The 27,157-nt window shown below is 38.1% G+C and overlaps 1 protein-coding gene across 1 annotated transcript; it reads right to left on the reverse strand.

Moving 5' to 3' along the window:
* Nucleotides 1-1,602: 1,602 nt before the first annotated feature.
* Nucleotides 1,603-25,643, reverse strand: LOC587395 (protein GDAP2 homolog). The gene is made up of 12 exons (XM_030994528.1): nt 25,541-25,643; nt 21,633-21,792; nt 20,466-20,608; nt 16,792-16,945; nt 12,464-12,552; nt 11,010-11,086; nt 6,490-6,652; nt 5,736-5,955; nt 4,401-4,554; nt 3,400-3,594; nt 2,706-2,849; nt 1,603-1,985 (listed from the first exon to the last, which is right to left on the reverse strand). The coding sequence occupies exons 2-12, from the start codon at nt 21,782-21,784 to the stop codon at nt 1,929-1,931; spliced, it is 1,548 nt and encodes a 515-aa protein (XP_030850388.1). The 5' UTR covers nt 21,785-21,792; nt 25,541-25,643; the 3' UTR covers nt 1,603-1,928.
* Between the last annotated feature and the right edge of the window lie 1,514 nt (nt 25,644-27,157).

Raw genomic sequence — 27,157 nt, forward strand, 5'->3', positions numbered from 1 at the left:
AACATTTCATTTCAACCCATACTTTGAAATAAGTAGACATTCCGCTCTCTGTTAATACTCCTGTACAAATCTATTTCAGAGAAGAAGTACAGACTGCAAATACAGAAAAACCAGCCCATCGCTTGCCTCTTTAAAACGTAAATATAAACAATGCCTTTTGAAATGCTAAAATATGATTGATTATTTAACGTTACTACACCACCTGAAGTATTTATGCCAAGCTATTCTTTGTACACTGTACATACTGCTCCTTCACACAGTCCGCCTGTTTTCAACGGAAAGAAGAAAACAAATTTTACAGAACAAGTAACATTTCATTGTAATGATTCACAACACTTTCATTAATTAGAAAGCTAGTTTGGAGCTTTTTGCAGCAAAATCACTAACCACTTACTGTAAACGCAGAAATATTCATGGATTTTGCGCTAAGATAGGCAAGCGCGAATTTTAGAACTCGCAAAAATATAAGCATGATTCTTATGCGTGTTTTGAAGGGGTGAATTGCGTGCAACGCAAATTTAAGAACCCGCAAATTGTTTTGGGGTTGCTCAGCGCGAAAAAATGAATCACGTGAAAATAACGGCGTTTACAGAATCCAATTTTTTTCTTCACTGCTGTCTTATATCATCTAATATTTATCAAGAATATATACCACCACAATATTAATATATCCATCACATACTCTAACTATTGCATACAAAAATAGAATCTACAAGACTTGAAGTCTCTTACCATCACCTTTATATAAACTTATCTTTGGAAGACTTAAGTAGATTTAAGATAATTGTGTGCTTAGAGCTATAGGGCATTGGCATGGTAAAGTGATACAAGTTTAATACCAGTAACGCCCTTTTAACTCTCAAGTATTGGCAATTTAGGGCGTACAGTCCTGGGCCCTGTCTTAAAGACAGTTGATATTGATCTCAATTTGTTCGCGATTGACATGCAACTACAGAGTGTAAATAAGAGATAGGAAACTACAAAGTTAATATTGGCTTGCATAACAATCTTTTCATTGGTAAATGCATCTTGTGACCAATTTCAAAACAAACTAGTAATCCTCAATTATAAAATTATTTGAGCACTCCTTTGTAACAGATGTGACCATGTACTGGCACAAAGAATACACCAGACGGTGGCCTGTACACATAGCAAGAAGACGAAGAAGGAGAAGAAGAAAAAAAAAGAAGAAGAAAGAGTAGGAGTAGATGAAGAAGAAGGAGGAGGAGAAGAAGATGGAGAAGATGAAGAAAAAAGAAGGGGGAGAAGGAGAAGGAGAAGAAAAAGAAAGAGAAGATGAAGAAGAAAAAGATGAAGAAATAGAAGAAGGAGAAGAAGGAGGAGAAGCAGAAGGAGGAGATTGAAAAGGAGAAGAAAAGGAAGAAGAAGGTGAGGAAGAAGAAGAAGAAGCAAAAGAAGAAGTAGAAGGCGAAGCAAAAGGAGAAGAAAGGAAGGAGAAGATGAAAAAGAAGATGGTGAAGGACAAGGAGGAGGAGAAAATGAAGGAGAAGCAAGAGAAGAGAAGGAGAAGAAGAAGAAGAAGAAGAAGAAGAAGAAGAAGAAGAAGAAGAAGAAGAAGAAGAAGAAGAAGAAGAAGAAGAAGAAAGACACTTTGGCTGGTTCACATTTGATGTAAACCAGAGTCTTTTTGTTGCTGTAATGACGCATGCCTATAAATACACCTCACATTTCTGTACCTCACAACACAGATAGTGAGATAGTGAGATAGTGAGAGTACTCAGGGCACAGCAAACTAGTTTCTCATCCCTACTCGATATTCATTTACTCGTACAAAACAAGTCGCTGCTGTAAACTGCCAAGGTTTTCCTGCATCGTATGTGAAAAGGCCCATTATCAAGTCACTTCGTCAGGTCGGAACAGTACTGTTTTTTTTTAGAAGTTGGAGGAATCTTGATGATATCGTCCAATCAGAGACTTCCGCTTCCATCCCTTTCGTCTATGTCCCTGTAGTTAGGACCATTCACCTGCAGAAAGAAAGTAAAACAAATTTACATATCTATGAAATGGTGGAAAATTCAGAGATAAACAAAGAAAAATTAAAAACAGGTATAACACTGACAAAAGGTACATACTACGAGGATAAAATTCAGAGAATTGCAAACTTTTTTTTACTACATTCTGGAGTGTTGGAAAATCTGGAAAATGGCAAAGTGTGTGTGTAATTGGGTTTTTACAAACTTGTATCAATCAGATATGATTTTTTACGCCTGGGGACCGACTATTAACATCATCATCCGAAAGACGTTAAATGGCAAAGTTGAAAAACGCTGCACTTAAATATGAGTTCCTAAACGAGTGTATGCATTTGAAAACATCGGTATGAAGATAACTTTGAAAATCTGCAAGACAAAGATTTTTGATGTTTGGTATACTAACATTAATTGTTTAAATATTCCTTCTGTTTTTTTTCTTCTAAATATAATTGCAAATCAAACCAAATACAGGTATAAGCCGTGTTATCACGATATCTCAATAACTACTTGAGGTATGAACAATTTGTATCACCATAGAAATACGATCTGATTAGGTTTTGGAGTACGTAGGTCAAAGGTCATGGTCATTAGTTGACATGTAATAATAGGCTTCTTGTTTTCATCATATTTCAAGAATAATGTCATCCATTTCCTTATCTGAATTTAGGGTGGAAGGCATATCAGAGATGCAGTCCTATTGTCTTGTCTTACCTTCATATCATGTTCGATGACAAAGGGAGGAATGTCCAGTTGGTCCGGGTGTATAGTTTTGTAGAGGTAATGGACGGCTCCCGTCGAATGGACCTTACTCTTGATGCTGGAAGCTGTGAATGTTGTGAAGTACCAGGTCACAAGCTGGTCAGAGAAGAAGAATAATAACAATAATAATAATACTCAATCATTTGGCACCTGAATATCTTAAAGACACCCTCCAAATATATACACCAACTCGAAATCTTCCTTCAGCAACCGACACATGTAAACTTATCATTCCAAATCTAGACTCTTGGTAGCTGAAAAACGTTTTGCAGTAGTTGCATCAAAGACTTGGAACAGAATCCCTCTTTCCAAAGGAAAATTACCTGTCTTGCCACCTTCAATAGATCCCTCAAAACTCATCTTTTCCCCAATGATCTATGTGATATACTTCCTGTACTGTACATTTTTGTCCTCTTTTCATTATTTGTATTTGTAAGCGCTATGGTACTTATTGCTTTTAGCGCTCCTAAATATTCTATATTATTATTATTATTATTATTATTATTATTATTATAATACCGGTAGTCACATTCGTAGATCTGCTGATTAACCAATCAGATGCAAGGATTTCACTAGCTTATAACAAAACCTGTCATTTGTCACTGGTGACAATTTTTCTGAAATGGGGCCGTGATCTCCTACTCACCTTAGACCAGAAAGTAGGATGGACGATGTACATGGCTCTCAGGTTCTTTCTATATCTATTATCAACCATGTGATAGACGTCCTTCAACCAGCTCAGTTCAGGCTGGTTGTCGGCAGAGCTCATCGTGTGGAAGTAGACGACGACGTAGTCCTGGTTGACGATGGAGTCGAGTAGGTGGATGACATAGAGTAGTACCTGGTGATTGAAATGAATCAGGGGTGAAAGTGTGCACTAAAAAAAAAAAATGTTTCAGTGGAAGTGTTAAAAAATAATCCATATTAAAATGAAGTCCTGGTTGACTATGGAGTCGAGTAGGTGGATGACAAAAAGTAGTACCTGGTGATTGAGATGAAAAATCTGTGACAAATCTGTTGATAACCAATCAGAAGCAAGGATTTCAGTAGCTTATAACAAAAGCTGTCATTTGTCACTGATGACAAGTTTTGTGAAACGCCCCCGTGATTTCATCTTTAGCACTGGTGCGCCTTGAGCATTGGATTTGTGGATATGGTGCAAATTAATCATAATTATTATTGTTATCATTATGTGGATGGATATCAAAGTGGCAGTGCCATTTGACTGGGATTGCTCTTGAGATGCCCTTACATTTTAAATGATCTATTCAAAGCATTTGGAAAAGGTCAAAATGTAAATGTTAATTCTTTTAGGATGAATTATATTTGCTTTTACACAGCCGGAGACTGATAGGGACAGGCTCTCCTCAAGGTTATTTAAGGGAATCGTGGTAAAATGTCTAAATAAGAGTCTGTCCCTGCAAACTACGGCATGATGATGACAGGGAAAAACGTACACGGGGGCTCGGGGCAAATTAGCCCCCAAAATGCTTAAAAGAGCCCCTGAAAGTCATGAGAAAGAGCCTCCAAAAAGAGTTCAATGCAAAACAAATTAAAGAGTGATATTTTCATGCAAGCAAGCTTGAAAAATTAGCCCCACAAATTCTTAAAATATTTTCTTCCCTGGATGATGAACTTCCTTCTTACCTTGTTTAAGTCGATGGAATGCGCAGGGAAATTTCTTGCCACAAAGGCGATGATCGGCCGCCCATGGATGTCATGCCCTGTGGCGTAGATGCATCGATGAGCTGCGATGTCTGACAAGTCTTCCTGACGAGCTCTTCTGAGCAACCTTTCGTATCTGTTTCCAAGTTTGACAATATGAAAGCAAGGGTAATATTACTGGATATAAGCATTATACATAACAGTGACTTCTGTTAAGAGATATTGCAAATCACAATATTGAAATTACAATGTAGATTGCCTTGGACAATCATACCTTGTCCAAATAGGCATAAAAGAAACTAAATAGGCATAAACAAAACTAGCGAGTGACTAGCAGATGGATTTGCATAATCTTTGGCAGGCACAAAAGAGAGCTCAAATTCAAATTGTATTCCTTGTAGACCTTGGTGTAAAATGATATTTTATCTTTATTCATTGTGCTCTTTACTTATCAACCATCTGAAAGTCCCATGTAGATTTAAGAGATAATTAATCTTATAACATTATACAATTTTGTTTACAATAAAAAAAAAAAAAATCCTTGTTACAAGATACAGAAATGTGAGGTGCTCTAGGCTGAGACATTTAAAACAAATTCTTATCATTGAAAATTTTGCAGTAAAATGTTCACAGTAAAAAAAAAAAAAATTATTATTGTAAAGCGCATTGATATTTTTTCTGAAAATGATATGCGCTGTGGAAGCCTAGGTTATTATTATTATGAAATTGGGGGGTTATCTCCTATTAAAGGTATCGTTTAACAATGTTAAATCTGAGATGCACGGCCCTACGTGTTATCAGTGTCTGTGATATGGTGTAATATTGAAGCCCTAAAAAAATTATGCTTCAAAATGATCATGAAGTGCCTCAAAAAAGTAAAAATCTTTGAGTGACCGGTTTTACCATACTCATTTTCCCCAATAGACTGTAGTGTTATAAAAACGGTTTTTGACATTTCTATTTCCAATCATAAATATCTTGATACTCAGACAGGCGATCGGCTTGTAAGAGTCATGGGATTCCTGACTGACCTAAAGGTTTAGAATTCTGATCGCAGCATGAGCTAAATCCAGGATTTTGTTTCAGAAACTTAGGCAAAGTCATCAAGTCATTTAAAGACTGTCAATACTACTGGGCCAGAAGGGATTAGACGACACAGCGAGGTCACTGACAGGTGGCTATCTCATTAACTCAGCTCTCAACTAACATAAGAAAAAGAGGATCATGGGGGACAAACAGGTACCGATTGGGGAAGTTTTCTATATAGAGGGAGCAAGTAGCTTCAAGTAGGACAGTGGGGCTTTAAAACAGACCAACCTTTGCCTCTGTTCCGCTTCTGCCGGTATGACCGATCTCTTCTCCCTCTGATTCTGCCTCTTCACAGAGTCTGGATTCTTCTCCATGGCGGTAAAGGCGTGCTTGCCGATCTCCAGCTCCTCCTCGTCCTGCTCGGGGTCCACCTCGTACGGAGCTCCGTTAGAGATCCTGTCCCCCCTCAGCTCATCGGCAAGGGTCTGCTCATGGGCCTCCTCCTCCTCTGTAAAAGTTCAAACGATTTTGCTATGAATAATAATAATAATAATAGCTCACATTCATAATGCTCTTAATACTTTGTTTCTAGGTGCAGCACATATTATTACCCCGTCATCAGATTCAGGCTCACCCGAAACACAATGTATGTACATTATCTACTCCCTGGGGAGCATTCCTTTCCAGCCAGTTGCCATTTTACAAGCGCCACTTGCTAATCCAACCACATTAACTTTCGCATCCTACCGGGTACCCATTTAACACCTGGGTGGAGAGTGGCAAATGTAGATCAATGTCTTGCCAAAGGACATTAGTGACGCGACGGGACTTGAACCACGGACCTTGTGATCCACAGTCCGGTGACATATCCACTTGACCACGACACCTCTATGAACTGTTTATATGGAACACAAATAATCTCCCTGTGCCACATGAATACATGGCATAGATACCAAAGGATTCAAGATTATTCAACTGTTTCCCATGCAAGATTAATTTAAGATTAACCGTTATCTACGAAGCAGCAGACTGGATATTTCACCTGATTGTTTTCTTGTAGGACCCCCCATGATGCGTATCTTTCGCTCTGCGATTACAGGCTCTCCGTCCTCATTGCCGATGTTCTCTGGGACCAGGTCGATAGCCCACTGCTCCTCCAGCTCTGTCCTCGGAAAGTACAGTGGCAGCAGCTCACTGTATAGGTGCTACAAGGGACGACAATGAGAACAATATTAGAGAGGGAGAGTGGCAGCAACTATTTGCCTGAGAGGATTGACAGTAGAAGAGAAATACAGTCAAACTTGTGTAAAGCGACCGCCCAAGGGAAACAAAAAATGTGCTTGTTTTAATCAGGTGTTCTTTGTAGACAGGTGGTCACTAAAGCAGGTTTGACTGTACATGTAAAATGACCTAATTTAACAGGCCATATAATTCCTGACTATTCCTTAGGCTCTGTCCTCGGAAAGTACAGTGGCAGCAACTCACTGTATAGGTGCTACAAGGGATGACAATATCAGAGAGGGATAGTGGCAGCCAGTATTTGCTTGAGAGGATGATAGCAGAAGAGAAATATACGCATGTGGACAAAATGTAGCAGGGCAATCAACTTGCTGAATAATGGCTATAGGGATGATAATGATAGAAAAAATATGTCAAGACAGATGAATGTATTGGCAAATCATCTAATTCAAAACTGTTCCTCTAAAGTTGTCTAGAGGGAAGTAAAAGGGGAGCGACTCACTGTAAAGTCGCTACAACATATGACAGCAAGAGTAAAATAACAAGACAGGTATAAGAACCAGGGCCGGTATTCAATTCAATACTTACAATGAGTACGAAATTTACTAAGTAAATTACTAAGCTATAAAGAACTAAATACCTATCTCGTATTCAAATCGCATTTAAAGGCCCGGTCACACAGGGAGGACGCATGGGGAACGCACGGCCAGCGCATGGGAAATTTGCAATTTTGGCCAGTGCGTTGTCGTGCGCCCAACTTTTGACACCAAATGCATAGCGTGTTGCTAGCGCGCTGAGCGCATACAGGGCGCATACAGTACGCATACAGACCGTACCCAGAGCGCACATGATAACAACTTCCACGAATGCACAGCGTGTTGCTAGCGCGCTGGACGAATGGTCCACGCATGCACCGCGTTCTACGACGCACGGCCAGCGCATTGGAAATCGGAAAAGGTCGTGTGCCTAACTTTTGTCATGATTTTGGAAAAGCTAGTGAGCTGACACAAAATGCACAGCGTGTAGCTAGCGCGCTGTGCGTATACAGGACGTGTGCCCCGCGTATGTCTGGCGCTGGTCTAGCGCGCTCAACGCACGTCTGGCGTGCCTTTGGCGTGTACATTCATGCGTCGAGCTCCGCGCACACTTTTGAGCATGCTCAAAAAATCCCGACGCACACAGCGAATGACGACGAATGCATAGCGTTGGTCCAGCGTTGGTCCAGCGCGCTCGACGAACGAGTAACGAGTGATGACGCACGCCTAGCGAACGACAACGCACTGGCCAAAATTGGAAATTTTCCATGCGCCGGCCGTGCGTCCCGCATGCGTCCCCTCTGTGTGACCGGGCCTTTAGACTTACATACGTAAGACAAAATCTGAGTAAAATACTTACTGATAAGCAATATGACATTACATGGTCAATCATAAGGCGCCACGGATTTATTCAACTGGCATTCGGAATGCATGTAGAATGCCCTATTCAGAATCTATTGTTCTGTTAATCCGCATTCCAGAATGTACCTAGAATGTACCTAGAATGCGGTACTTAACGACTTAATTGGCGCATTGTGGGTGCATTCTGGAATGCTCCATGAATAGGCCATCCAAACGAAGGCGAGATCGATCGGCAGCGACTACCTTCTTGATATTGCGTGCCGGAAGAGTTTCGATATAGAATGCACCATAAGAATTGATAGAAATCAACAGATATTTAATTAGTTTCGCTTCTGTCTCTCCCGCGATCGGTCGCTCTTTGCATTTCTCGAGCACAGGTGATAATGGACTTACTTTGATTTCTTTCCGACGGCTTAATTTTTGTCATAAACTCCGGTAACATCAGCGATATTTAATTGTTTTCGCTTCTAGCTCTCTTTCTCTCACTATTTATTTCTCAAGTGTCGGAGATATTGTAATTGATTTTCTTTCTTTTCTTCAGCTTATTAAAGATGGTGAAAAGAGTAGAAGAAAGATTGAGAAAGAATGAAGACAGATTTATTATGACATTCCCGCGAGGCCGCCACAAATATGTCCTGAGTCGGCGCTCTCAGAACAAAGGCGCGTAACAGTGTCAAATATACGCGGTGTTTTGAAACGTTGGTGTTGATTGACACGATGCCTCATTAAAGATGGTAAAAAGAGTAGAAGAAAGATTGAGAAAAAATGAAGAAAATATTTTGCATGAAAATGTGGATGAATCTGAATGATCAAAATGAGAGGAAGAAAGAGGATGCAAGAGATGGTGGGTGTTGAAAGAACGGAGGACTAATGAAATGATACATTCAGATAAAAAGCGAGAGTGGATATTTGTGGTGATTACCATCTTATTTTAAAACTTTTTAGGGGGCAGGGATGGGGGGGGGGGGGGTCCGTCTTTTTTTTGGCCAGGGAGGAAGCAGCCTGGCCCCGTTGCCCCCCCCCCCCCCCTCTCCATGAGTCTGCGCATGAAGGAAAGAACATGCTTTAATGTAAACCTATGAAGTATGTTGTTTCATGTACCCTTAAGTACTTAGCCAAAAGTTTGAACTGAATGCCAACATTGGCCAAGTATTTTATCTACCAGTAAGTGGAAAACCAAGTAATATACTTATATTTCAAACTTAAGTATTGAATTGAATACTGGCCCTGTGCTTTTGCTTTCAGTTTGCTGCTTCAAACAATCCATTACATAAACATTCCATTATTGTGAAGGATTTTTATATAATTACTCTTAAGGTTAAAGACCAGTATTGGAGACGCCCCAATTTCAAAAAATAAAATGGAAGCTCTCATTACCAATCATGTGAAAGAATATGTTTTGACTAATTCATGATGATTAAAAATTTGCCGGGAAACCGCCTACTAATTGATATATTTGGTAAATTATTATATCTATTTGACTGTGAGAGATATAGGGTAGTCCCATATACATCTTTCTGTGTATAGAGCTTGTAACTTTACAAAGAATGGGCCAAATTTCTTATCATTTTGATGATTCCAGAACCTTGCAGATGCTAGATGCTAGATGATCAACCTTTTCTGATCGATTCCACAACGTTTCTTTCACAATGCAATCACATGACCATAACTGGTCTTTACCTTTAAAAAGCAGTTTCACCGAGAGTACTCAATCTTTTATGTACATGTACATTATAAACCCAAGCATCAAATTGCACTTCATGTTTGATGTACTGTACCTGAGCTTATACTTAAAGGGATAGTTGAGTTCTGTTGCAGAGGGCGCTACACAAAATATTTTTTTTGTGAGATAATCAAAAACTGAGTGTCAAATATGAAAGAACATAATATTTAAATGACAAAATCAACTTTGTTTGATAAAAATATAACAATTTCTAATGCTTGTGTACCACCACAAATATTAGATATTTTGAAAAATTTGAAAAAACTGTTGACAAAAACGAAATAACGCCCTTTACGTCGTATTTCAGCCAATGCCGATGTTAGCTTTTTTGTTGGCATTTTCGTGTTGATTATATTACCCACAATTAGCCAGCTCATGTATTGTTATTTTTAATGAAATAATTAATCAACAGTCACCGTGTTTTTTTTTAAGGTGGAGATGAATTGGTATGATCGTATTGGCTAAATTTCACACATTTTGGGGTCTAAAATTACCTTATAAATGTCATAGATAAGAATAAGAGCAATAACCATGCACTTTGAAGGCATTTGCGGTCTGAAAACAGAACTCAACTATCCCTTTAAACTTTAAGTGTCATGTTGCTTATTATTTTTTTACTCATCTAACATGTAATTATTTAATGCACTTACCAGTAGGCCTTCATTCTGCCATTATTTTCATTGATATTAAAGGTACAATGTTCAATGTTTCAAAATACAACTCAGAAAAAGAGCAACATAAAAGAATACAATCTTACCTTATTCAAATTTGAAGAAAAAAAAAGTTTAGTGACAACTCTCATAATCCCAACTCCTCTTATTAAAGGTATAGACCAGTTCTGGTCATGCGATTGCATTGTGAAAGAAACGTTGTGGAATCGATCAGAAAAGGTTGATCATTTAGCATATAAGTATTGGTGTGTACTGCAAGGTTCTGGAATCATCAAAATGATAAGAAATTTGGCCCAGTCTTGGTAAGGTTACAAGCACTGTACACAGAAAGATGTATATGGGACTATGCAATATTTATCCAGGCCAGATTGATATGATAATTTACCAAATATATCAATTAGTAGGCGGTTTCCCGTCAATAAGAGCTTCCATTTCATAATTTGAAATGGAGGCGTTTCCAAAACTGGTCTTTACCTTTAAAGTTACGTCTACAAGGAAAAATAAATGTTCTGTGACTCTTCACAATTCTTACCTCGTCAACTCCCATCATCGTCAATACAATGGTTTCAAAAGATTCCCCATGCTTCTCTAGAAATCTTCTGATCGTTCCTGAAAGGGGAAACGAAAGGCGATGTACAAAATACATCCATCATTATAAATATACTGCTTGACAACTGTACTCGGAAGGCTGGCCCCTCAACTATCACCCTAGAGGGCCTAGACAAATGGCTCCTAGGCCTAGGATTACTATCCCTTGGGAGGAGGGGGGGGGGGGGAACTTCCCCAAATGTTAGTTTCATGTTCCCCAAGGACAATTACCCTCATGAACAATTTATTTTGAGGACAATTATTATTAAGACAATTATCAGAATGTTATGCCAAGGAAACCTACTGTACCTCTTCCTAATTTACTCCTGAAGAACTACCCCTGGGGGTGTTTCACAAAGATCCTAATGGTCAAACTTAACTCTAAGTTGGACTTAACAGTTATGTAAAGCCGTTAGCATCTGTGAAAATATTTTGTAAAACCTGTTTTTTTTTCTTCTAACTTCACTGTCAGACACTATTGAGTGATTGACTGACTTCTTTATTTCCTTTGGTAATAACATACATAAAATAAGCTGTAGAGGGTACAGTACATGAGCATTTGATTACCGGTACATAAATAACCTCCTTTTTGTAAAGGCCAAAATTAAACTGACTGAATCTTTGCGCATCACAACTAACAGTCGTTATTTTCCCACAAAAAGACTTTGTTAAGCCCTTTTGTTTTGAGGGAAGTTAAAATTAGGAGTAGTATCTTTCAAATGCCTTTGGAATTTAACCTTTTCATTTATTGGGCCTGCAAATGAAACATAGGGATCCGTAACTTTGCCTCAGATTCTGAAACAAAATCCTGGATTTAGCTCATGCTCCAATGATAATTATAAACATTTAGGTCAGTCAGGAACTCCATGACTTTTACAAGCCGATCGCCTGTCTGATTAGTGATTATCAAGATATTTATGATTGGAAATCGAAACCAAATATTGCGTTTTCATAACACTACAGTCTATTGGGGAAAACGAGTATGGTAAAACCGATCACTCAAAGATTGTTATTTTTTGGAGGCACTTACCAGTATTAATCATTGTGAAGCGCGATTTCTTTTTTAGGGCTTCAATATTACACCATATTACAGACACCGATAAAGTACATGTAGGGCCATGCATGCATCTCAGATTTAACATTGTTAAAGCTTATCTGCCATAGTTTACAGGAGGGATTAGACCTCCCTACAAGGTCACTGGACAGGTGGTTATCTCATCAACTCAGCTCTCAGTTAACATAAGAAAAAGAGGATCATGGGGGACAAATGGTCACCGATTAGGCATGGTTTGTTATATAGAGGGCGCAAGTAGCTACAAGTAGTGCAGTGGGCCTTTAAACGACGCCTTTAAGACCCTTCTGGCTCCTAACAGACGATATGCTTCCGTGTGAACTTACTCAGAGCTATGTGAGCGCCCTCCTCAGGGGGATAGTTCCGTCTCACCGTGTGAATTGCACAAAACGCCACTGATGTGATTTTCTGCTCCCTACAGAGGAAACGCAAAACAAAGTTGTACAGTTGTTACAGCACCATTTGAGGATGATTTTTGTAGAGGAAAATGGAAATGTAAAACAAAGTCGTTACTGCATCATTTACGGATGATTTTTGTGTTGGTAGTGGTAATAAGAGGATCGACGCATCAAAATCTTATTAACCAAATAAGTAAACACATGGATTCAATGGGACTACATCTCAAAACGCCGAAAGGCAGTTCCTTATCCATTTTGTTCAAACCTGTTCAAAATGTGTTTACAATCGGAAAAGATTCAATATCGTCACTTAAGCAAGAGAATCACAAGTTTCTTGGCTCGTTGGTAACATTCGAACAAACTTCCAACAAAACATGCGACTATCTTTTAATCAAAATTAAGAATGGTATGATGGAAAACATTGAATCTTCTCTGATTTTTAACAAGTTTAAGTTGAAGGTACTTTGTCTCATATTTCAAGGAAACTTAAAGCAGATGACACTGCCAACCACTGTCTCAAGTCTTAACCCCGCCCCCCCCCCCCCCACTCCGGGAATGGAGGGACCGCATTCATGTTCCTAAAATCTCACATAAAGGGGTTCTTTTCACGCAGCAATGTCCTGCTCTTAATACACAAAAAATCGGCCCATATTGACTTTACACACCAGACTTAGGGAGGTGCTTTCAAAGGGAGGGGACATGCATACAGTTACACATACCCTAAATAACACTGAGTGGGAGGGGGGGGGGGGGGGTCTTAACGTACAACTAGAAAGAGAAAGTAAATGGACCAAAAAGAAGTCCACATGCTATTAGTTGTCCAACCTTCTTAGAAATGGACGCTAGACGTCACCAGGGCTTTTTCTCTTTTCTACTTTTACTTTTCTTTCTTTTCTAGTATCTATACAAGTGTATTTACATGTACATGTACTTCAAACTTTCTTTGTTAATAATCATGATTGTTAACAGTGATATTGAAACAAAAATAATTGAAATAATATTCATCAGTGTAACATGCTTGATGGTTGATTACATGTTTCAGTTTCATATTTAGTTAGTTTTTATTCACCCAAACTCATGTAGATATTACACCTTTATACAACTGGTGATGGCAGAGTGTGCATACTAAAATAAAAAACAAATCTTTAAAGGTAAAGACCAGTATTGGTAACGCCCCAATTTCAAAAAATGAAATGGAAGCTCTCATTACCAATCATGTGAAAGAATATGTTTTGACTAATACATGATGATAAAAAATTTGCCGGGAAACCGCCTACTAATTCATATATTTGGTAAATTTATCTCTCTCATGGTCGTGTGAGAGAGATAGGGTAGTCCCATATACATCTTTCTGTGTATAGTGCTTGTAACTTTACGAAGAATGGGCCAAATTTCTTATCATTTTGATGATTCCAGAACCTTGCAGATGCTAGATGCTAGATGATCAACCTTTTCTGATCGATTCCACAACGTTTCTTTCACAATGCAATCGCATGACCATTACTGGTCTTTACCTTTAACAACAACAAAAGGAAGAGAGAGAGGGAATAAAGGAGACAGAGCCATGCTAATTAACTTGGATGTGTTGGTACATGGGTTTTGTATATACATGTACATTGGCATTATTATGCTAAACATATTAGAAACATTCAGGTTTATCAAGCAAATTATGAGCAAAATTAATTTAGTATGAAGCTCATGATATCAAAATAAGATTTTAAAATGTATATATATAATTGTGAGAAGGGGTAAGTTTTTTTTCCACCCCCCCCCCCCCCACCCTCTTATCTCATTCTGTGTTAAATTTAAAAATGCTCCACATTACCAACAATGATGGCAAAACATGGTTATTAAAACTCAACATGCTTTTAAACTCTTGAAAATGAGATACATTTACATGTATGTTTACAAACGATATAGTTATGATGCACAGTGTTGAGAAATACCACAATCGTTTTGCCTTTTCAGGAAGGAACTTTTCTTCTCAATTACATACCTTTCCTGGTGGTTGAAATGAAAGTCCAAAACATAGACTAATTACAAAAATACATGTAAATAGAAATCCTTGTATCTAGATACCCAGTAGCACTATATGTACCAAGGAGTAAAGTCCATATTTATAGTGATTATCCACTTAAATACTTTATTGATACATATTCCATTCTAAATGATAACAGATTTCAAGGAAGAATACACTTGAAGACAGGAATGTTGTATTTTTCTATACATATCACCCAAATCACAATGTCGTGTTTTCCCAGGACATAAAATACATAATTTGGGTTTTCTGTTGTATGCAGAAAACCTAAATTATGTATTCTTTCATCAATATTTCTCTTCAAACACATTTCGCTCTGAGAAATCTTTGCAGAAAAGTGTCTAAATTGACATCCTCTTTCACACTATGACAAAATTTCAGTAAAATTTTTGACAAATTTGGGGCTCCCAACACTTTAGAGGGGCTTTAAAAATATTTTGCTTCAGAGTAACAGGATAAATAGTTTCATGTAGTGTAGAGACCTGGTTAGACTACACTACATGTACATGACCTAAAAGGAAATAACTGAATCTAACATTTAGCAGTGAACTTTGGAATGGTGACATTAAAAGTACAAACTTGTGTTTCCTGTTAATAAATGGAAAGGACAAATATGGCAACAAGGCTATTAAATATTTTTGAAAATTGCTTTCAATTTGAGTGCTCACATGAATAATCTCAAAGGGGAAATCCACCCTGATATTATCTTGGTTTTAATAAAAAATGAGAGAAACAGGCCAGTGAAAATTTGAGCAAAAGCCGGATTAGAAAAAAAATCATGAATTTTTGAAAGTGCAAGCTATCAAACAAAAACTTGCAACTCTGAGATGTGTCTTGCAAGGTCCCTTCTTATTTTCCTTGTACTAAAAAACATCAATAAATAATAAATTTCCAAATTCCAATCATACATTCACCTGAATATAATTATTGCAAATATGTTTTTATACAACCCCTGTTTGAAACAAATCTATTGTCATCAATAACTAAGAAAATTAAAGTTAATGAAATTTTCTGTGCAGAGCAAATTGGACAGGAGCTCGCAAGATACATGTATGTCACTGTGTTTCACTCGTGACAATATAAAAAATTCACAACTTTCCTATTATTTCAACCGGATATTGCTCAAATTTTTCACCAAAAAAATACTCTTATTTTTCTACTCGTATTACAACCAACTTAATATCAGAGTGAAATTCCCCTTTAAGTGAAAATTGTACTAAAGTACTGTATGTAAGGGTCTAGAGCATGTGTAATTATAAGTGAAAAAATTTCCTTTTCTGACACAAAATTTAATTACAGTTAAGCTCTCATTACTACATGTATACTCATGTAAAAGTAACACCAATATTCCATGCTTTTTCATTTATAATGCAAGGTTTGAGCCTAACATAATTCTGGCGCACATGGACCCCAGAATTACACTCTGATTTTAAAGATTTTAAACAGCAAACCACTTAGAATTATTAAAGTAACAGAAATCTATATATGCACAGATCATACAGACCACCACATACATGTACCATAAATTAAACACCTTGTTATTTATACATTGAACTTATTGGATGAGGTGTTTTTTACTTTTTGTTAGTTTTCTGCTTACACTTCTTTTTAAGTCGAATCAGAGCAGGGTTTAAAAGAAGTGCCAAATGGTGTTTGAACTAAGTTTGCAGTTCTTGCATTTTTGTTTCAAAAACATGTCGGTGCCACCTAGTGTCCTCGAGTGAATAATTCATCCTCAGTTGAACATACCTTGTCCCTCGGATAGGACTTACAGATGTAAGTCTCATGGATCTTTGCTTTCTTATCCATCAAAATAGAAGACACAGGCTTTTTTAAAAGTTCTTCTTCTTCATTTTACATAAATTGTAAAGTAAGTGAAACATATTTTATACATTGCAGATGATAACGATTACTCTGTATTTGCATTGTTATGATATATGAATGTTTATTTGCTTCGATTGTATTTTTATGAAAATGAAAAAAATGAATGATTGCTTTATGCAGGTGATCACAAAAGCTGTTATCAATGAAAAAACATTAAATTTATTCATGAGGTTAAATCTCAGTTTGAATCTCAGCTCGGTTTCACAACTTTACTCTTACAAAGAGTTGATATCAATCGCAACTACTGTATGTACATAAGAGATAGGAGACTGCAAACTTGCGATTGATTGGAGGACTTGGGATTGATTTGGATCGATCGTAACTCATAGCTTACTTTGCAAGGAGCAGTGCATTCCTGTAGCAGTTATAGAGGGCGCTCTCTGCGGCTGTCCTGTATCGGATGTTGTAACGAGGGCCGACCGTGTGGATGATATACCTGCAGGGCAGCTGGTAGCCCTTGGTGAGCTTGGCATCACCCGTCCGACAAACTTTGGTTTCAGAGAGAGAAAGGGTAAGAACTTTAGTATAATAATAATAACAAAAGTAGTTCAGTTCTTGTATAGCGCATAATACGTTATGAAATAACATCTCTATGCGCTTCCCAAGAGCTTTGAAATTTATTACCCTAGCTTTAGCTCTGGCCGCCTTATCAGCGCACATTGCATTTCAAGGAATAATCCTACCAACAAATGTAGATCAATGTCTAGCCAAAGGACATTAGTTCAAGGCGGGACTCAAACCGCGGACCTTGTGATCGACAATCCGGTGACGTATCCACTCGACCACAACACCTCTACGTAAAGTATCTGGCGTGATTAAAACGCTCTGGTGACATTAGCCAATTTTTGTAATGTAATCAAATCTAATGCCTAAGTCTTCGCTTAGTGCCTCATTACAAATTATTTCATTTACCTGCTACAAATAAATGTAGTTAAACAGTAAAAAATTCTGATTTATACATTAGTTGTTGCTAGGTAGGACAAACAAAATGGTTTGCCCTGCCTAATCACACATAATATTATTACTATTGAAATACATATACTTCTTTGTACAATGGTCATAAGGCTTGTTGTTTGGGGAGGGAAAATGCAGCCAATGACGGGCATTAGGCATTAAAAAAAAGAAGATGTTGTATTGCCCTTTGCAACCGACCGAGAAATCTTGAAATCTATGGTCGGCTTTTTAAAAAAGTTTTTTTATTTCATTACCTTTTTTTTAGGGGAAAAATGTTTAATGAATTAAAAAAATATGTCTTAAAGCATTCAAAACTGAGAAATATCAGCCCAAAGTGGGAGTAAAAAAAAAATATTTCAAAAAATAATTATAAAAATAAAAAGATGTTTTGGCACCTAAAGGGCAATACAACATCTTTACTTTATACATGTACATGTAGACCTTACTGTAATATATCTGTTGGTCCCTACATGTGATGACATAAATGTAGGGACACTGATTTTCCATTTCAAAAAATGGCCTTTTCCGTTTCAGAAAATCTGGAATTCCGTTTTGCCATAGACTTTGAACACATAAAAAAACTAAAATTCTGTTTACATAAGATTTTCATTAAAACTTGAACTTGTAGGGTACAAATGTTCTGTTAAAGCCGCTACCTTTGACAAGCCACTGATAACTACTCAAAAACATATGGACGGGACTGGATAAACTTGATGCAAAATACTAGTGAAAATATAGACCCCTAGGGTCTAGACTAGACCTACGAAAAATTATCAAATGTTTAGATTTACCAACTTCAAATTCAAACTTAGACAAGCAGACTAAAGTTAGCGGAATGTGTCAAAACACGATACAGTACTACCGACGTTGACGAAAACATTTCAGTCTTGGCTGTCATGTCAGCAATCAATCGATTTTAGGCGCACATGCCAGCGTGTGTACAATGTGTAAAATATTGCCGCACTTAGCGTCCGCTGCTGGCATGTGTGTGCCTAGTATTACGTCTACGTAATAGCGCCCCCTAACGATCTCTATTGGTCCAGCGAAACAAATGGCAGCACCCTGTCTCCTAAGAATCTGACGAATATCGCTAAATATTCGGAATTATTAACCATGATTTTGGGCCTGATATTTTTTCACTGCATAACGAGTCACAAAAATAGTGTTTTACAATTTTCTTCTTGAAAAATGAAAAGATTTGAGGTAAAAGGGGTTTTTCCGCGATTTTCCGTTCGAAATTGCATTTTCCGTTTCAAATGGTCATTTCCGTGAATTCCGTTCGTTTTCCGTGATCGCGGAAAATCAGTGTCCCTATAAATGGTACCCTGGGGTACCAAAACAAATTCGGCCATTTTGTTGAATTATTTTTTTTTTTTTAAGGCTGCATGTACCCTGGGTTACCAAAAAGTGGGAAATTATTTTTGTGTGATTTTTTCAACCTTCAATTGTGTCCAATGTTCTTGTAAAAAATCCTTTAAGTCCTGTATTTCTAAAATTCATTGTTGTTATGAGTAATTATTCTATTATTGATATCATTTCATGCTGTTATGATACACCCTGTATTATTATTGTGGTATAATTAAAATTATTAATTATAAATGAAAGTTCTATTTTGTGTTATGATGCTATCTGTGTACAGCAGTCATGATAATCTCATGTGTTGTGAATAAACAAATTTTCCAATTGAATAATAAAAATGAAAATCACATTATGAAGTGGTATTATCTTTTATTTTTTTTACGAGATCGAGCTCTTTCAACTTTCTCGGCCCTTGTAATCTTCCCTCTTTTACGTCCTTTCCCTTTCAGTAAATCCCCGTATCCACCATCACCTTCCACCCATGGCATTTTCAAAGTTTGAAAGTTTGACAGTAACGCGCGCGTTAACTATGTCGATGATGCGATGTTTGTTTGTTGTTGTTTTTTCGAAAGAGTATACAGGTACGGTACGTACATGCAATAACATCAAGTTCTAAAATAGCCGCAGGTCGGGACCGGACGCCGGAGCTAGCTAGCACTATAGTGTGCGATAGCCACCGTAGTGCGCTTGTGATCGTGAGCGAGCGCTATAGCGCGAGCAGTGCATGCATGCACACCATGCATAGTATACACCATAGAGATACCACGGAACTATGTACACGCACTCCATACATTGTACTCGAGTGGACGCGAGATGGCGCTACACAACGCGGTACCCCGGGGTACTACGGTACCCCGGGGTAACGCGTGGTGCATCATGTAGGTAATAAATATAAGCCCTGCCTCATGTACATGTACCGTAAGGCTTCTGCTAGGACTGCATTGCATTTTGAAGTCCCTGATGAGATGATATTGTCATCCCCAGATGTCACAAAATGTCATAAATCGATTTCACTTCATTATTTTACAACAGTTGTAATCATCTCTAAAATCAGCTAACATAGCATTTTTGTCCAAACTAAAAACACATATTGTTTGAAGGCAAATGCATAGTAACAAAACTCTATACCCTGTATTTCATTTTCCTAATATCACACAAATTTTATATTACTGAATTATCATACAGCCCTAGCATCAGCATATAAATAGATAAGGTGGTTATTTTACCTGACTGCTAAGAAAGCATAACGTCGGTGGGTGACAAAACCTTGTATCTCAAAAATCATGAATTTTCAGGAGAGCAAAAAAACCTTTCCTGTCTCCATAGATTTAGTGCTGTGACACCGTCCTTTGTGTGGAATTTGTGAAAAAAACCGAGACAGGGGGCGTTCCATGGATTTATCAGGTGGTGTCGTAGGCCATTAGGTACACAATTATGCAAAAAATTCAAAATCTCAAAAACTTGAGATACGAGGTTTTGTCACTCCACCGACGATAAATGCTTGTAAGTAAGCAACCAGACAGCCGACGGCTTTGGGTCCTCTCCGAGGGACCTGGTAATGAGGATTAATGCCTTACCAAAGGGCACTAGTGCATCGTCTTGGTTTCGAACCCGGGTCACCGGATTACGAGATCACTGCTCTACCATGCATCATAAAAAAAGAATGTGGTTCAAAATTTCTGGAGATCAACTTACTTCTGAACGACGTCTGGATTTCTTGCACGAGGTCTTGGCCTGCTCGAGAGAAGATCTTATTTGTGAGGGGGCATGGCTCTGTTAACGATTCATTTGTGGGATGTACGATGGCAATGGAGTCCAAACTACAAATGTCTCCTTCCCTGGAAAGTAAGCAATTACGACAAGTACAGAAGGAATTGGATGAGAATTTTCTGAGCAATCTTGGAATTCTTGTAATTAATGCAAGTACCCTTTGAGGAGAATTAGCTTCTGGGTGTAACTCTACTAAAGACTTGGGTGGATATATGATATGATGGCAACAGAGTCCAAACTACGGATATCTTGTTCCTTGGAAATGCACTTTAAAACTTTTTTTTTAAATAGTTAAAAAAACAGAAAATTCTAAAATGACAACTATCCATTTAAGACTTACAATTTCCATCAATATCAGCTACACATTTCACAGGAAAGAAATATTTAATGCTATCAATAAAAGAAAATAGGATTCTAGATTATAAAGCTACATAGAAAGTGACTTCAGTGATTTATTCAATATATATTAATCACTCATTCATAAATCATTTTTTAGTTATGTTTTTCTTTTCCTTTTTTTCCTTCTAAATTTGTAATGTATTTATTAATTTATTTGTTTGTTTCATGGGATCATTTCAATATGTGGCTGTAGTTAATTGTATGTACAATGGCCTAACATAAACAAATACACCTGGCAACAGACTGGCCGGCTATTTAAAGGCGCACAATCCTGCTAGTGTAGTTATCGGTGCTCTAGTCATCACCATCTTAGTTCCGAAGATCTACTTCTAATTTGCCTACAGCTGTCAATCAAGCCAGCTGATCACTCCCGATCGTCGCGTCTGCACTGGCCAGCTGGAGCTATATGACGTCACGAAAGTGGGTGGAAATGAATTTGAACAGCAGCCGAATCTTCGAGCCAAACTGCGAGTGGTATTACTTCGGCACATTTATGCAATAATCAGCATTGTTCCGGCATTTGGAACATGGCATCTGCGTAAGAGCCGTATTCTGTTGGTGTCAATAGGCAGCTAGCACCGTCCGCCAACGCCCTCTGGAATAAGGGGATTGTGCGTCTTTAAAAAGTCTGATGGACAGGCGTTTGCTAAGTTGATGTGCAAGCACATGGGAAACGTAGATTCTTTGACTCACCACAAAACCAGTTTCTTGTTAAGATCTGGTCTACAAGAGAATCTGGACTCTCTCTCATCCCCAGAGATACTGTAACCCGGGACCTCGGTACTGGGCCATCTCTCAAGGGTACTCTCTTGGACTATACCCGAGCTGGTACTAAGAGAGTCCATGACTGAAACTGGAACGAGATAAAAAATGATAGCATAAAAAGTGTTGAAATTTACAAATGATGATCATCAGACAATGATGATGATGGTGATGATTACAATAAACTCAAGACAATAGTAATAATATTAATGATGCTGATGACAACTAAGATAATAGACGCCCCCAAAAATGGTATCGGGTCGCCAATTCGATACTTACTTTACGATATAGTGATTAGTGTAAAAAGACGTGGCAGGGAGTTTGCAAAATTCAGCAAATTCCATGCGTTCAAACGCAAAAAAATGTTTTTGTGTGTGCATGTACCACGTTCAGATTCTACATGTATTTGCATTTCAGGCAGAACCAACATCAATCGCAAACTCTCGTAATATGTCAGCGTTTTTGTAATGTAAATCGTATCTTAGCTCCTAATCATCATAAACATGTAGAAGATAAGCAAGTTGCTATCACTCCAGTATCAAAATTTCACATTTTTAATTAATTTCTTGACGGATGTCAAAGTGCTGTGTACTGTATGACTATTACTAGTGTGAGAAGAAAGAAGAGCCTGCTGCACTAGCATTGTACCAAACTCCGAAGACAGTGCGCAATATGACAATGTTTATCGAGTACGGGAAGTGGTGATTGCGAACGCATTTTAGGTTTTATCTCCATCTTCACACAACAGCTGGGTATATGGGTGCCAATTATGATATCAATATCATATTTCATGACATCATCTGGCCTACATGTAGGCAGAAATAACCGTCTGCTATGGGTCCTTCTCTAATAAAACTGACATTTGTCAACATTAGAGGCATTCAGAGGAGCCAGATGTAATCTCAGCGAAACAACCGACAATATCAGAGACTAAAGCTTGCAGTCTACACCTGGCCTTAGCCCTAACTCCAGACATCCTTTCAACCACTTAAAATATACTGGTTGAATGGATGCCAAGAGGAGTTGAAAAACATCGTACATGTAAGTCAAAATTGTAATTACTAGTTATTTACATTTTGAAAAAATGTGACCCAACCCGCCCTTTGAATCGTTTTCCTATGCTGGCGCTCCGACGCCTTCGCTGCAGCAAAGCATAGACGTAATACTAATGGACTTTCGACGGCAAGAGTAGTAAAAGTAATGATAGCTACCACCTGTTCTTATGTCTTACTTTCTTCTATGTTTTAAGTCTGACCGCAACGCTGCGGGCATGTTTTGATAAGCTCCGATAAGGGTCCTTTGGTCCTATGAGATCCACCGGGATTTTGCCGACCTCTATCGGCCAAGTCGCTTCGCACTGACCAATGCTTCCCACGATTTGCGCTTCTCATTTCATGAATGAATCGTGACAGGAGAGCCTTCTGCCCATGCGCAGCTAAATACTACGTCAATAGTGCCTCGGATGTAAACATGAGGTTTACGTCCTGTTCATGCTCGCCAATCTGTAAAAAAAGCCGTTGAAATCGGTGATTTCTTCGATTTTTTACGAATTTGTGTTGGTGTGTAGCAAACTCATCATATAAGCAAGGAAAGTCACCACAAGAGCTTACAAAATACAGTTTAAAAAGTGTTTTTTTCTCCTGTTTCCGTTAATTTCTCTGTGAAACCAACGACGGTGTGGTGATCACAAATCCTTCGTTTGTCGAATACAATCATTCGTTATTTGTTGCGTTTGCGTGCGTTTTTTTTATAGGCATTGGAAGAATGGGGTTGTTTTCGTGAGTGCTCAGAAAATCTGTGGTAATGCGTGACTTCTTCGCATTATGACCACTAAATTGCCGTGCCTTTGTCTAATCCAAATTGCACACGTAGTCCCATTGGTAGAGATCGGCGGGTGCATGTTTTTTTCAAGTTATATTTTGGACTTGTTAATCCGAGAGTGACTGCTTTTTTTTTTCTTCTCTCAGATTTTATCTTATTTTATCTTGATGTAGGCTTACTATATGTGTACGTTTTTTTTGAGAATCTAGGAATTAGGATAAATATCTGTGACCGTAAATTTGGGAATTGACCATTGCAAAATATTCAACATTTCCGTCGTCTGCTATGTCGATATATGGACTGCCCATCATAATCATAACGTTCTTCCTTATTTATGTCATCTAATGATAATCCTGCTCTTCTAATTACTTTATAAACAACACATGACTCATGAGTACGAGAAAAATATGTATTATGGAACAATACACACATCGAAATAAATAATAATTGTTAGTATTAAATACAACGCTGAAAACAATAACAATAATATCGTCAGGCACAAAGACGAAAACATGTTCGCTACGACCGCATGGCGGAGAGCGCTGATACTATTTAACACTAGGTTCTCAACGATTTGAAGGAGCAGCGAACAACCCCAAATCGCGAGCTTGCTGTTGCGATTATGAAAGATTGCGCAAGTGATCGCATCCAGCTGTCGGGTTGCGGTGGGACCACCGCTGGGTTTTTGCATCGGCGCAAAATTTAAACCTTGCCGGTGGAACTCATAGGATCAAAGAAACTGCTTCGTCGATAGTCCATTCTATTACGTCTATGAGCAAAGCTCCCTGGAGTTAGGTAATCAAATGAGCGGGTGACAGCCCGGGGCATCGCTAGACCTTTTCAGTGGGGGGGGGGGGGGGGGGGGGGGGGGGTGTAGAGGCCACCAATTACCGACAAAATATTGTCCCAATGTCTACAAATTTAACCCTATGAACCCGCGCTGAAGGCTAAATTATTTTTCCTATGAACTATCTACCAGTATTAATTTGTCTTGCGTAGGCCTACATACATGTACAATGTACTACATGTATATATGCACATGGTAATTTTCCTCCAAGACATAGATCTAAATATATGATTTATTTTGTCAACTTAGTCAGCGTCGTAGCTATATATGTAAATGCAGGCGCGTAGCAAGGATCTTATTTTAGGGTGGGGGGCGGTAGTGAGCAAGTGAATCAATTAAAGAGCGTGCAAACTGCAAAGCACACTCTCTAGGGGGGTGGGTGAAAGGCCTCCTGGACGAAGCACGGAAGCTTAGACGTTTCATTAAATATATATTAGAGAAAGAAGACGATTCGTTGGACCGTTCTCGACTCTTAACTCTAATTGTCTGAATTCAGTTTCCCCCCTCCCATGTTTCTTTTGTTTCCTTTTTCTCTTTTATCTGTCGCATCCCCCCCCCCCCCCCAAACCAACACACCCCCCTTTAGCGACGCCCCTGATTCCAGTAAAGAATAGAGAGTCAATGCTAATGCGTATTGACCTCTAGCGCTGTACTACATGCTTATAGGCAGCAATTGCACACATGAAGTCAATACACACATTACACACAAATGCACACAATACGATGCGATGTGACTAGTCTAGATCTAGATCTACTGTCTAGTCTATCGTCACAATTTGAATTTTCAAATTATTCTAACAACGTCATCAGTCAGTTGAAAAAATTGTATTTTACTGCTATTTAGGTGTCATCAATTGTCTTGAGTGAAATCAGTTGAGGTTTGTACAGTGGTGTTGAAAAACAGTTTTAATAATAATACACAGCCAGGATAGTAATGCAGCTACAGTATGTGTGGTCAGCGCGCTGCCCTGCAGCTTCGGGGACGACGTTGATGAATGGGAAGGTCCGCACCGCGAGCGCCTATAATGTTTCAATCAAAACAAACCAGACAAAATAGACCACACCACAAATACCACCGGTGGCAATTCTGAATACTAACAACATCGTTTTTCAAATTCACAACTAAAGCCTTAGCGGTAAATGGAAAATGTTTACGTAAAAGCATTATTACCTTTATTTTATTGATCAACCTTGCCTCGGTTATGTCAAAGATTGTTGTGAAAAAAGATCTCTCATGTGATCATATGACTGTTGTCGCTAGATGGCGCGCGCGCGGCAGCGAATATCTTGGGATTTATTTTTAAAAGATTACGTCGTGTATATACAGACGGTAAATTAATGAGGGAATTGAAAGAAACATTCACAAAAAATCACAAGGATGAAATATACGATGTTATGTAATAAACAAAGAGAGTTTCGATACAAACAATTACAAGGGGCTTTATAAACGAAAAGAGAGTTCCCTTTTTTCGACAAAAAGTAGAGACATGGATGATATTTTTATGGGAATATCCGGCAATACTGCTGGAATTTTTTTTGTAATAAATTGTATCATATCTCTAGTAAAGTATATCTTTTTCATTTCCAGGAAATAAGGAACTCTGCCATCCGCGTACAGAAAGTAATAAATAATTATGCTGAAAGATTACAGAGACGAGGAATATAAGATAGCCTTCAAAAAGGAAAAAACTGGGGATGTACTTACAGAAATTCGAACAAATCGATGCATTTTTACTTTAGTGGATTTTTTTTTAAATTCTCTCTCTTAATTGTTCAGCTGGTGGACAAACCGGAATAGGTTAAGTGGCGTATCTGGGGCAGGCTCCGTCAGGGGGGGGGGGGGGGGGGGGGCGGGGGGATGCAAGCGACCGAATTTTTTTTAAAAAAGCGATGCTATTTTTTCTTCTGGCGAGCGAGCGGGCAAAAAAATATCTTGAAGTAGCGTTTGGTATATGAACCGGTATTGTTGCAAGTTGGGGATGGGCACATTCATTTATTAGCGACGTTAATTTAATTTTTGCAAGCGAGCGTAGCGAGCAAGAAAAAAATCCCTTCTTTTTTAATTATTGCCACTTAAACTTGGTTCAATTGTCCCATGCCGGGTGTGGGAACAATAATGTTTAGGGTGATTTTTATACCCATTTTGTATGGGATTTTTTTGTCCATGCACCTCTAATAATTCAACTTCCTGTCATTACTTATGGTTGTTGTAATCCAACAAGTACCTGTCATTTGGTTTTAAACAAAATCACAATCAATAGATATGCTCGAAAAATAATAAAGGTATACTCTTGTTCATTTAAGCCTTATCATAATATCATGTGAAAAGAAAACTCAGATCTCAGACCAATTTTCTTTTTAAACCAACCTTTTGGACAAAAGTCTAAATCCAGCGTCTGGTTTAAATATACATTATTACAATTCGGGCCTAACAAATTGACCAAACATTGATTAAAGAGAACACATGCATCTTTGTTGGGAATATTACTACCCAGTATAAATTGAAAATAGCTGGAGAGGAAATCAAAAAGGTTGATGTTGCAATTTATGATAAAAAAATCTGTCATTGAATAGTCATAATCGTTATGCAAATCAGTGTATCATGAAAGTTAGAGTGTTTTTTAGATCGCGACATTTTGTTCCTATAGGCGCATTTTGACATTATCCATTATCATATAAAACATAGATAAAACCGTCATGTGGGGGAAAGCAATATAAGGTTATAGCCTATCAATAAGCATATTGTATTCACAGAAAATGGCAGTTCGTGCTTTGTTTTGCATAAAAA

This window comes from Strongylocentrotus purpuratus, unplaced genomic scaffold (assembly GCF_000002235.5).
Source record: "Strongylocentrotus purpuratus isolate Spur 01 unplaced genomic scaffold, Spur_5.0 spur5_scaffold_21, whole genome shotgun sequence".
Taxonomy (NCBI): domain Eukaryota; kingdom Metazoa; phylum Echinodermata; class Echinoidea; order Camarodonta; family Strongylocentrotidae; genus Strongylocentrotus; species Strongylocentrotus purpuratus.

Excerpts from the sequence above, each read along its gene's own strand:
- LOC587395 (XM_030994528.1), bottom strand. The coding sequence starts at position 21,784 with ATGGACTCTCTTAGTACCAGCTCGGGTATAGTCCAAGAGAGTACCCTT. Across the intron at positions 11,087-12,463 it reads GGGCGCTCACATAGCTCTGA|GAACGATCAGAAGATTTCTA; the intron begins GTAAGTTCACAC and ends TTCCCCTTTCAG. Across the intron at positions 3,595-4,400 it reads ATTCCATCGACTTAAACAAG|GTACTACTCTATGTCATCCA; the intron begins GTAAGAAGGAAG and ends TTCAATCACCAG.